We start from the raw sequence: 12,500 nt of genomic DNA, 5'->3' as shown, positions 1-12,500 counted from the left end.
ATAGGGATTGATTGAATATGTCCGTAAACACACCGGCCAGCTGGCCTGCGCATGCTCTGAGGGCGCGGCTGGGGATGCCGTCTGGGCCTGCAGCCTTGCGAGGGTTAACACGTTTAAATGTCTTACTCACCTCGGCTGCAGTGAAGGAGAGTCCGCATGTTTTCGTTGCAGGCCATGTCAGTGGCACTGTATTGTCCTCAAAGCGGGCAAAAAAGTTATTTAGTCTGCCTGGGAGCAAGACATCCTGGTCCGTGACTGGGCTGGATTTCTTCTTGTAGTCCGTGATTGACTGTAGACCCTGCCACATGCCTCTTGTGTCTGAGCCGTTGAATTGAGATTCTACTTTGTCTCTGTACTGACACTTAGCTTGTTTGATAGCCTTGCGGAGGGAATAGCTGCACTGTTTGTGTTCGGTCATGTTACCAGTCACCTTGCCCTGATTAAAAGCAGTGGTTCGCACTTTCAGTTTCACGCGAATGCTGCCATCAATCCACGGTTTCTGGTTAGGGAATGTTTTAATCGTTGCTATGGGAACGACATCTTCAACGCACGTTCTAATGAACTCGCACACCGAATCAGCGTATTCGTCAATATTGTTATCTGACGCAATACGAAACATCTCCCAGTCCACGTGATGGAAGCAGTCTTGGAGTGTGGAGTCAGCTTGGTCGGACCAGCGTTGGACAGACCTCAGCGTGGGAGCCTCTTGTTTTAGTTTCTGTCTGTAGGCAGGGATCAACAAAATGGAGTCGTGGTCAGCTTTTCCGAAAGGAGGGCGGGGCAGGGCCTTATATGCGTTGCGGAAGTTAGAGTAACAATGATCCAAGGTTTTTCCACCCCTGGTTGCGCAATCGATATGCTGATAAAATTTAGGGAGTCTTGTTTTCAGATTAGCCTTGTTAAAATCCCCAGCTACAATGAATGCAGCCTCCGGATAAATGGATTCCAGTTTGCAAAGAGTCAAATAAAGTTCGTTCAGAGCCATCGATGTGTCTGCTTGGGGGATATATACGGCTGTGATTATAATCGAAGAGAATTCTCTTGGTAGATAATGCGGTCTACATTTGATTGTGAGGAATTCTAAATCAGGTGAACAGAAGGATTTGCGTTCCTGTATGTTTCTTTCATCACACCATGTCTCGTTAGCCATAAGGCATATAGGCCCACGCCCCTCTTCTTACCAGAAAGATGTTCGTTTCTGTCGGCGCGATGCGTGGAGAAACCCGCTGGCTGCACCGCCTCGGATAGCGTCTCTCCAGTGAGCCATGTTTCCATGAAGCAAAGAACGTTACAGTCTCTGATGTCCCTCTGGAATGCTACCCTTGCTCGGATTTCATCAACCTTGTTGTCAAGAGACTGGACATTGGCGAGAAGAATGCTAGGGAGTGGTGCACGATGTGCCCATCTCTGGAGTCTGACCAGAAGACCGCCTCGTTTCCCTCTTTTTCTGAGTCGTTTTTTGGGTCGCCGCATAGGATCCATTCCGTTGTCCCGGTTGAAATGCAGAACACAGGATCCGCGTCGCGAAAAACATATTCTTGGTCGTACTGATGGTGAGTTGACGCTGATCTTATATTCAGTAGTTCTTCTCGACTGTATGTAATGAAACCTAAGATGACCTGGGGTACTAATGTAAGAAATAACACGTAAAAAAAACTAAACACTGCATAGTTTCCTAGGAACGCGAAGCGAGGCGGCCATCTCTGTCGGCGCCGGAAGTAACATCTGCAGTCCCTCCTGCAGCAAAGCACCCCCACAACATGATGCTGCCACCTCCTTGCTTCACGATTGTGATGGTGTTCTTCGGCATTGCAAGCCTCCCCTTTTTTCCTCCAAACATAACGATGGTCATTATGACCAAACAGTTCTATTTTTGTTTCATCAGACCAAAGGACATTTCTCCAAAAAGTACGATATTTGTCCCCATGTGCAGTTGCAAACCATAGTCTGGCTTTTTTATGGCGGTTTTGGAGCAGTGGCTTCTTCCTTGCTGAGCGGCCTTTCAAGTAACGTCGATATAGGACTTGTTTTACTGTGGATATACATATTTTTGTACCTGTTTCCTCCAGCAGCTTCACAAGGTCCTTTGCTGTTGTTCTGGGATTCATTTGCACTTTTTGCACCAAAGTATGTTTCTCTAGGAGTCAGAACAGGTCTCCTTCCTGAGAGGTATGACGGCTGTGTGGTCCCATGGTGTTAATACTTGCGTAATATTGTTTGTACAGATGAACGTGGTACGTTCAGGCATTTGTAAATTGCTCCCAAGGATGAACCAGACTTGTGGAGGTCTACAATTTTTTTTCTGAGGTTTTGGTTGATTTCTTTTGATTTTCCCATGATGTCAAGAAAAGAGGCACTGAGTTTGAAGGTACGCCTTGAAATACATCCACAGGTACACCTCCAATTGACTCAAATTATGTCAATTAGCCTATCAGAAGCTTCTAAAGCCATGACATCTATTTCTGGAATTGTTTAAAGGCACAGTCAACTTAGTGTATGCAAACTTCTGACCCACTGGAATTGTGATACAGTGAAATAATCTGTCTGTAAACAATTGTTAAAAACATTACTTGTGTCATGCACAAAGTAGATGTCCTAACCGACTTGCCAAATCTATAGTTTCTTAACAAGATATTTGTGGAGTGGTTCAAAAACAAGTTTTAATGACTCCAACCTAAGTGTATGTAAACTTCCGACTTCAACTGTATGTATAATACACACTTGTAAATATAAGCACCCGCTACATTCTCCTTCTGATTAGAAAGACAACAGACTATTAGCATGGTGGACACACCCTCCATACACACGACCTCCTCTCCCTGCCCGTGACACAGGCCCCGTGACACAGGCCGACCCGGACACATGACAAATGAAAGACTTCATCAGAGAGGGTGAAGACAGAGGCTCTCAACTCCCTGTAGCTTTCATCGACCTGCTCCTGTGTGTGTGCATGTGCGTTTGACGCGTGTGTGTTCATACGGAGAGGCTCTGAACTCCTGAACCCGCCTACCATCCAGCACCGAAGAGGAAGCAGAAACAGAAAACAGAACAAAGTAACCAAGTCAGTAATTAGGCCTGCAGTCCATTAAATAAACATGATGTTATTCCTCCCTCTGCCGGAGCTACCGAGCTGTGTGTGTGTGTGTGTGTGTGTGTGTGTGTGTGTGTGTGTGTGTGTGTGTACAGTGTGTGTGTGTACAGTGTGTACAGTATGGGTGTGTGTGAGAGAGAGAGAGAGAGAAACATAACTTTTGAGGCTTACCGTTGGGGTAATGCAGGGAGTATAATGATTACAACAGGTCACTGTGTGATTGATCTACAACATACTGTATTATCAGAAAGTGTAGTGTGCGTTTACAAGCCAGGTTTTAGCATGACAGAAAAAGGTACAAAATCCCATCAGGCATTGCTAATTTAACCTGATAAAAGGTGTCTGAGCAACAACGGAGCCAGAAACAAAGGAACAAACAGGTATCACTGACTGGGTGAACTTCAACTCCATATAAAAGCCTTAGAAAACAAAGGGCTTGTGTTGCTGATATAGGTGTGCATTCCTGCCTGCTAATGCTGTCAGCTAGCCTGAGCGGGAAGATTCCCTCGTCTAGCTAGCTTGGTGAGATGCTACGAGTAAACAAGCACACATCTGTGATCGATATCTCCTCCGACAATCAAACATCCCGGGTCGACGGGACGTTCACAGTGGAAAGAAGCATTACATCTTCAGAGAGAGACGCCTTTTAATGTTGTCATGTTTCTCCATGAGGAAACCACAGCCAGGACCTGGGAGGGCAGGAAGCATGAGTACATGTGTGTGTGTCTGCGAGAGTGTATGTATGTGTTTGTGTGCGTGTGTGTGTGTGTGTGTGTGTGTGTGTGTGTCTGCGAGAGTGTATGTATGTGTTTGTGTGCGTGTGTGTGTGTGTGTGTGTGTGTGTGTGTGTGTGTGTGTGTGTGTGTGTGTGTGTGTGTGTGTGTGTGTTGTGTGTGTGTGTGTGTGTGTGTGTGTGACTACAAGCAGTAACACCTGCTCCTATTGTTGGCCTTCCCCCACCACCATGCCATGGTTATAACTAAGGCACGGCAGCACCGCAGGACCTTTCAACACCACCCAACACGGCTAGCAACCAAACAGTATTTTGGAACAAGTCTTTGTGGCTGTGTCAAAACATATGTCCATGCAAGACCCACCAGCAGTCCAGGAGAGCTGCTTGCCTTTCAGCATGTGTGAGTCATTGTGGATGAGGGTAGTATTTCACAAAGAGATATGTGAGAGCAGAACGGATCTACACACTGACAAGCTCTGTCTGGCATGCAACCCCACCGTCAGCCGAGCTACTTTCAAAGACTCTGCTGGCTAATAACGTGCTGAACACAGGGTTATATGGGTTATACAAGCTGTACTGAACATACAGTCAATGTAAACAGAGGGGTAGTCTTACCATTACAAAAACACACAAGCACTTCCGAAACTGTTAAACTGAGGAATGCCAGCATGCCGTGTGCTCTGACCCTTACATGTTATTTGCATGCGATGCCTGTGAATGTCTGATCTGATCCAACAAACCATAGAAGGAGAAAACTACCCCAGCTATCCATGTCAGAGCAGTAGGGAGGTGGGTACGGGGCAGAGGGAGAGGGAGAGGGGGAGAGATAGGAGGAGGGAGAGAAAGAGAGAGAGAGCGTGTGAGAGAGAGGGAGAGGGAGAGCTCTCAGTGCAAAGAGAAGAAAGAGAGAGAGGAATTAGGAGGGGGAGAGAGAGAGAGAGAGAGAGAGAGAGAGAGAGAGAGTGAGGAATTGGGGGGGGGGAGAGAGAGAGTGAGAGAGAGAGAGTGAAAGAGAGAGAGAGAAATTAGGAGGGAGAGAGAGGGAGAGAGAGAGGAATTAGGAGGGAGAGAGAGAGAGAGAGAGAGAGGAATTAGGAGGGAGAGGGGAGAGAGAGAGAGAGAGAGAGGAATTAGGAGAGAGAGGGTGAGAGAGAGAGAGAGAGAGAGAGAGGAATTAGGAGAGAGAGGGAGAGAGAGAGAGAGAGAGAGGAATTAAGAGAGAGAGAGGGGAGAGAGAGAGAGGAATTAGGAGGGAGAGGAGAGAGAGAGAGAGGAATTAGGAGGAGAGAGAGAGAGAAAGGGGAATTAGGAGAGAGAGAGGAGAGAGAGAGAGAGAGAGAGAGAGAGAGGGAGAGAGAGAGAGAGGAATTAGGAGAGGGAGAGAGAGGAATTAGGAGGGAGGGAGAGAGCGAGAGAGGGAGAGAGAGAAGGATGCATGTGTCTCTGCATGTCCCCTCAGGCTCCTGATGAGTGCCAGGGGCAGAGGGTGGTCCACATCTGGAATGCCCCAGGTGCCCTTTCCTGTCATCTGTGTCAGGGCTGACTGCTCTGGTGGCATGACACCAGTGGCATGACCCCGATCTGGGTGCTCCCCCCCTAAACCAGATGAACCCTGGGAAGAGTGTGTGAGCTGTCTGTAGGTCTAGACGCCCCAAGGGTAGAGAGCTGAGAGGAAGCGCGCACACACACACACACACACACACACACACACACACACACACACACACACACACACACACACACACACACACACACGACAACAGCCATCTCTAACTGGGCTACTAATGTCTGTTAGGGGACCAGAACAGTCCCAGGGTTCTTCTGTATCGAGGGCTCAGGGAGAGAAAAGAGAGGGATGTATGGATGGAGTGGTGGGGGGTTGTCGGTCTGGAGCGTATTGCCCTTGGGAACTTTCATAGACAGGAAGAGCACAAAAGTGGGTCTGTGGGAAAATGGCACTCTGACCTAGCATACAAAACGGCCATCTGACCTGGCATACAAAATGGCCCTCTGACCATGCATACACTTATGAATAGGCACACACACACACACACACACACACACACACACACACTTTATTTGACAAAAACGGTACACTTACTTATTCCATGCTTGTCTGAGCTTCTTGGAACTGTAGACAGTAAAGCTGTCTGAATGGGTAAAGACACAGAGAGACAATAGAAACATGTTCATATTCATTACAGGACACATTTGTGAAGTTTTGCAACAAATGTTTCATTGTACAGTATGCGATTTAACAAGAGGTTAACATCACTTGGTACAGCATGATGCTTGCAACGCCAGGATAGTGGGTTTGATTCCCAAGGCCACCGTACTTAAAATGTACGCACGCATAACTGTAAGTCGCTTTGGATAAAAGCATCTGCTAAATGGCACTATTATTAAATATTAAAAGTATGTGTGTGTGTGTGTGCCTATGGTATGAATGGCTCAGTGTATGTGTGTGAGTAAATGTGTACGAACTGTGTGTGTTACCCTCTGACAGCTCAACTCCCTCATCCAAAACCTCTGTGTGGAGACCTCTGTTTTCAGACTAACACTGTAACTGCCAACCTCCAGGACTAGACTGGGGGAATGGGGGCAGAGAGACAGCTAGACAGCCAACCACGGGTTAGGGAGAGGGGGAGAAGGGAGAGAGAGAGTAGCCACTGTTCCACTACTAGACAGAGGGGCAGAGAGACACGGAATATCTACAGTTTGAGGTAAGGAGTTATTGAGTGGGGAGGATAGAGAGATGGTAAGACAGTTCCAGAGTCAGGGATTAGACATATATGAGGGAGAGTTGTTTTGATATCCAGATTACTTCTGTCTGTCTCGAGTGTCTGATGTACTGTGGTTATACTAAATATCCTCCAGCCCATCGTAAAGCACCAAGGCCCTAGGCCAAGGTCAGGCTAAGTGTCATGGCTGTCTACGTTTCAAACCTAAACGGTTGTGCTGCGAACACCACAGTGAAAATATACCAGGGCTGTAAACATGGCTGTGAATTATTGAAAGTAACGCTGAGAATGTAAAGAATCATAACAACGTGCTGATACCACCTCTGTGTTTGATTTAATGTCTGGAATCTGATTACAGTTCAGGAGGAAGACTAAAACATGGTCAGATTGAGAAGCTCTCAGAGAGGTAGGATATATTCAGAGGGATAGAGTGAGACAACACTGTCCTCTGGTGGTGGGAAGATATAACTACACCCAGAGTGATAACTTCAACACTCTCCTCTGGTGGTGGGAAGATATAACTACACCCAGAGTGTTAACTACAACACTGTCCTCTGGTGGTGGGAAGATATAACTACACCCAGAGTGTTAACTTCTGATAAATCATTTTCACAGCTCCATCTGTTACGTGCTAATGATCACTTTGTGGTTGGATGATGGTGACCATGAGAGGGTTGAAACGGCTGTTTAGATTAGATCATTGTGACATTGAGCATCCATTTAGAGCAAAAAATAAGAAAATAAAAGGTTCTCTCTATCCTGGGACTCAGTCAAAAGATTGTTCACCTTACGGAGGAAACAGGCAGTTTGGAGAGACACTTATTAAGAGAGGGAGGTGGTCTTGCATTGGACATTTGATCAGGCAACTGCCTCAATTGCTGATAATAAAATGGTGTATTGTGTGTGTACCTATTGTCATGCAGAGATCATACACTGATCTGGTACACTGAAGCCAGGCCTGTCTGGATGAGAGGAGCAGCAGGACAGAACAGTGGGTGCTGCTCACATAGCTGCCCACGGCAGCAGGACAACATAGAACTATGGCCAACCACAGCTATGGCCACAGGACATGAGATTAGGTGTATGTGTTTGTGTGTGTGTGTGTGTTTCACACCCCAGTTCCTCTGTAATTGGTCACAGGAGATACAGCTAGACACACCACTCACATCATGATACCCCTGCTCTCCCTCTGTCCCTCTTCTTCTCCCTCCATCCTCCTCTCTCTGTCACTCCTCTAATTCCCCCTCTATCTCTCTGTGTGTTCCAGCATGCCAACACTAATCTGAGAGCACCATCCAGTCTGTCTCTAATGAGCTCCCAGAGGGCAGCAGCAGTAGCTCTAGTCTGGCACAGGGATGGCACCGCGATGGTACGGCTGGCCCACAGGCCTGCCTGAGCTGTGTGAACTACAGAGGCATGCCTCCTAGGTTTACAAAGTAGAACTGGAGTCAAAGTCTGATTCTGACTGTTGGACCTAGGGTGTGTGTGTGTTGGTGTATGTGTTCCTCACCTGGTTTGAAGTGGGGCAGAGAGTGGACCCCTGGCCAGGTATCCTCACAGGGGGTGCCTAGGACCTGAAAGAAGGAGGGAGACAGAAGGAGAAAGAACAAGAGAGGGAGAAGAAATGCATCAGACAAACACACGCTGTGTCCATATCAACACATTCATGTTTCAACAACAACATTGGGCCACAGAGAAAGGAAAAGAGAAGATCGTCTCATGGAGAAAAAAACGTTTCATTTCTATGACCAAAGAGGAACCTCTGAATCACTAAAGTCCTAAAAAATAACCACATTTACATGCGCACAGTATCCGGGTAGTAGGTTATATCCCACTTAAGGTCGTATTCGTGATAAGCTGTTTACATGTATCTTTGATATCCTTTGATATCCTTCACTGCTCATGAGTACCCCTGTATCTATGAATAAACAGAATATTCCTCATTCCTCATATGGGTTAAATGGTATAGTAACTGAAATACGAACACTGACTGTAGGTCTATAACCTCTCATATGCAGCATAATATAATTACATTTTTAAAATCTATTTTTTAACTGAATATTTAAAACATACAATATACTTGCAGTGAAGCCGCTCAACAACTACATCACATTAGTCATCTAACAGCCTCCATCCAGAGCGACACACAGAAACAACCAGGGTCAACGCCCTGCTCCCAACAGCCCTCCAAGAGCTGCCCCTCAAACATCCAAGACCCTCACCGCACAGTTCCCCAAGAGCTGCCCCTCAAACATCCAAGACCCTCACCGCACAGTTCCAAGATCTGCCCCTCAAACATCCAAGACCCTCACCGCACAGTTCCCCAAGAGCTGCCCCTCAAACATCCAAGACCCTCACCGCACAGTACCCCAAGAGCTGCCCCTCAAACATCCAAGACCCTCACCTCACAGTTCCCCAAGAGCTGCCCCTCAAACATCCAAGACCCTCACCGCACAGTTCCCCAAGAGCTGCCCCTCAAACATCCAAGACCCTCACCGCACGGTTCCCCAAGAGCTGCCCCTCAAACATCCAAGACCCTCACTGCACAGTTCCCCAAGAGCTGCCCCTCAAACATCCAAGACCCTCACTGCACAGTTCCCCAAGAGCTGCCCCTCAAACATCCAAGACCCTCACCTCACAGTTCCCCAAGAGCTGCCCCTCAAACATCCAAGACCCTCACCGCACAGTTCCCCAAGAGCTGCCCCTCAAACATCCAAGACCCTCACCGCACAGTTCCCCAAGATCTGCCCCTCAAACATCCAAGACCCTCACTGCACAGTTCCCCAAGAGCTGCCCCTCAAACATCCAAGACCCTCACTGCACAGTTCCCCAAGAGCTGCCCCTCAAACATCCAAGACCCTCACCGCACAGTTCCCCAAGAGCTGCCCCTCAAACATCCAAGACCCTCACCGCACAGTTCCCCAAGAGCTGCCCCTCAAACATCCAAGACCCTCACCGCACAGTTCCCCAAGAGCTGCCCCTCAAACATCCAAGACCCTCACCGCACAGTTCCCCAAGAGCTGCCCCTCAAACATCCAAGACCCTCACCGCACAGTTCCCCAAGAGCTGCCCCTCAAACATCCAAGACCCTCACCGCACAGTTCCCCAAGAGCTGCCCCCCTCAAACATCCAAGACCCTCACCGCACAGTTCCCCAAGATCTGCCCCTCAAACATCCAAGACCCTCACCGCACAGTTCCCCAAGAGCTGCCCCTCAAACATCCAAGACCCTCACCGCACAGTTCCCCAAGAGCTGCCCCTCAAACATCCAAGACCCTCACCGCACAGTTCCCCAAGAGCTGCCCCTCAAACATCCAAGACCCTCACCGCACAGTTCCCCAAGATCTGCCCCTCAAACATCCAAGACCCTCACTGCACAGTTCCCCAAGAGCTGCCCCTCAAACATCCAAGACCCTCACCGCACAGTTCCCCAAGAGCTGCCCCTCAAACATCCAAGACCCTCACCGCACAGTTCCCCAAGATCTGCCCCTCAAACATCCAAGACCCTCACCGCACAGTTCCCCAAGATCTGCCCCTCAAACATCCAAGACCCTCACCGCACAGTTGCCCCCAAGATCTGATCCCCTCAAACATCCAAGACCCTCACCGCACAGTTCCCCAAGAGCTGCCCCTCAAACATCCAAGACCCTCACCGCACAGTTCCCCAAGAGCTGCCCCTCAAACATCCAAGACCCTCACCGCACAGTTCCCCAAGTGCTGCCCCTCAAACATCCAAGACCCTCACCGCACAGTTCCCCAAGAGCTGCCCCTCAAACATCCAAGACCCTCACCGCACAGTTCCCCAAGATCTGCCCCTCAAACATCCAAGACCCTCACCGCACAGTTCCCCAAGAGCTGCCCCTCAAACATCCAAGACCCTCACCGCACAGTTCCCCAAGATCTGCCCCTCAAACATCCAAGACCCTCACCTCACAGTTCCCCAAGAGCTGCCCCTCAAACATCCAAGACCCTCACCGCACAGTTCCCCAAGATCTGCCCCTCAAACATCCAAGACCCTCACCGCACAGTTCCCCAAGAGCTGCCCCTCAAACATCCAAGACCCTCACCGCACAGTTCCCCAAGATCTGCCCCTCAAACATCCAAGACCCTCACCACACAGTTCCCCAAGAGCTGCCCTCAAACATCCAAGACCCTCACCGCACAGTTCCCCAAGAGCTGCCCCTCAAACATCCAAGACCCTCACCGCACAGTTCCCCAAGATCTGCCCTCAAACATCCAAGACCCTCACCGCACAGTTCCCCAAGATCTGCCCCTCAAACATCCAAGACCCTCACCGCACAGTTCCAAGATCTGCCCCTCAAACATCCAAGACCCTCACCGCACAGTTCCCCAAGATCTGCCCCTCAAACATCCAAGACCCTCACCGCACAGTTCCCCAAGAGCTGCCCCTCAAACATCCAAGACCCTCACCGCACAGTTCCCCAAGAGCTGCCCCTCAAACATCCAAGACCCTCACCGCACAGTTCCCCAAGAGCTGCCCCTCAAACATCCAAGACCCTCACCGCACAGTTCCCCAAGAGCTGCCCCTCAAACATCCAAGACCCTCACCGCACAGTTCCCCAAGAGCTGCCCCTCAAACATCCAAGACCCTCACCGCACAGTTCCCAAGAGCTGCCCCTCAAACATCCAAGACCCTCACCGCACAGTTCCCCAAGAGCTGCCCCTCAAACATCCAAGACCCTCACCGCACAGTTCCCCAAGTGCTGCCCCTCAAACATCCAAGACCCTCACCGCACAGTTCCCCAAGTGCTGCCCCTCAAACATCCAAGACCCTCACCGCACAGTTCCCCAAGTGCTGCCCCTCAAACATCCAAGAACCCCCCACCCTGAGAGAAAATGTATAAATAAGTACAATCACTCCATTCCCCCCCTCCCCTCAACAAAATGAACAAAAGAGAAAAAAATAGAAAGGCAAAGGAAAGCAGAAAAAAACAAAAGACATCATGGACAACAAAAATCATAATAGCGAGGCCAACTGAATATGTTGAGTGCATATATGGCACTATTTACATGTGTGTGTCCGTGTATGTGCACATAAGTGCATTTGGGAGTGTGTGTATATTGCATGTGAACAAACACCTGCACGGCATCAGCCTCAGGCAACCCGGAATTAATTGTTACATACTCTGGCCTTCAGTGTCATTCAAATGTACTTTTTGTTATGTTTTATTTTGACTTAATTGTTTTGAATTTGATCTTTGACTGCCATTCCACCCCCCCCTGCCCAACAACTCCACTCCCACTTGTCTCCAATTCCACATCCCAACCCTCAGCCCATCTCACCTATCTCTGCTGGCCACCCCCTTCAAATTTCTATGCAAAATAAAAAATATTATCTCAGGCAGAATTATGCACTTCTTTCAGAGAAATTACACATAATAAATGATCTCTTGCTGTTCCGACCACATACAATATGCACTCAGGACGAACTGAAGTCTTATCAGAAGTGTGTTTTGTCATTTTCTCAGCTTTTCATTTCCTTAAAACAGGTCAAACTGATGACATTTGGACATTTTGCACAGGACCAATCTTTCCACTGTTTTGGAGTTATTCCGTTTTCTCCCCAGTCCCTCAACGAAAGAGACAACTTTACCGGTGTTAACTAGATACTAATGCATTCCTTCTATCAATGTAAGACATTATTCTGGTCAGCACCACTTCATTTAGACTTCTGGAGTAACAAGTTATGGCAGAAGGGAAGCTGCTCATGTTCAACTATAGTTGACACGGCCGACCAAATGTCGGAAATATGAAAACATCATCCCACAACACTGAGCACAGACCACAGAAACAATAGTAAATTGGATGTTTACACGTCACAGTACCCTGTCTTGGCTCCCAAGTGGCACAGTGGTCTAAGGCACTGCATCTCAGTGCTAGAGGCATCACTGCATACCCTGGTTTGATTCCAGGCA

At 48.5% G+C, this 12,500-nt stretch overlaps 1 protein-coding gene across 2 annotated transcripts in view; it reads right to left on the bottom strand.

The window, feature by feature from the left end:
• The window catches only part of LOC112244500 (cyclin-dependent kinase 14), a 218,426-nt gene that overhangs the window by 65,980 nt on the left and 139,946 nt on the right, over positions 1-12,500 (bottom strand). For both annotated transcript variants that reach the window (XM_042309883.1, XM_042309891.1), the window contains 2 exons: positions 8,076-8,139; positions 5,926-5,974 (listed from right to left, as the gene is read on the bottom strand). In XM_042309883.1, coding sequence (XP_042165817.1) covers positions 5,926-5,974; positions 8,076-8,139 — 113 coding nt within the window. The remainder of the gene's footprint in view (positions 1-5,925; positions 5,975-8,075; positions 8,140-12,500) is intronic.

This window comes from Oncorhynchus tshawytscha, linkage group LG03 (assembly GCF_018296145.1).
Source record: "Oncorhynchus tshawytscha isolate Ot180627B linkage group LG03, Otsh_v2.0, whole genome shotgun sequence".
NCBI lineage: Eukaryota > Metazoa > Chordata > Actinopteri > Salmoniformes > Salmonidae > Oncorhynchus > Oncorhynchus tshawytscha.
The sequence above is the reverse complement of the archived record's forward strand: the minus strand, read 5'-3'. Positions and strand labels throughout refer to the sequence as shown.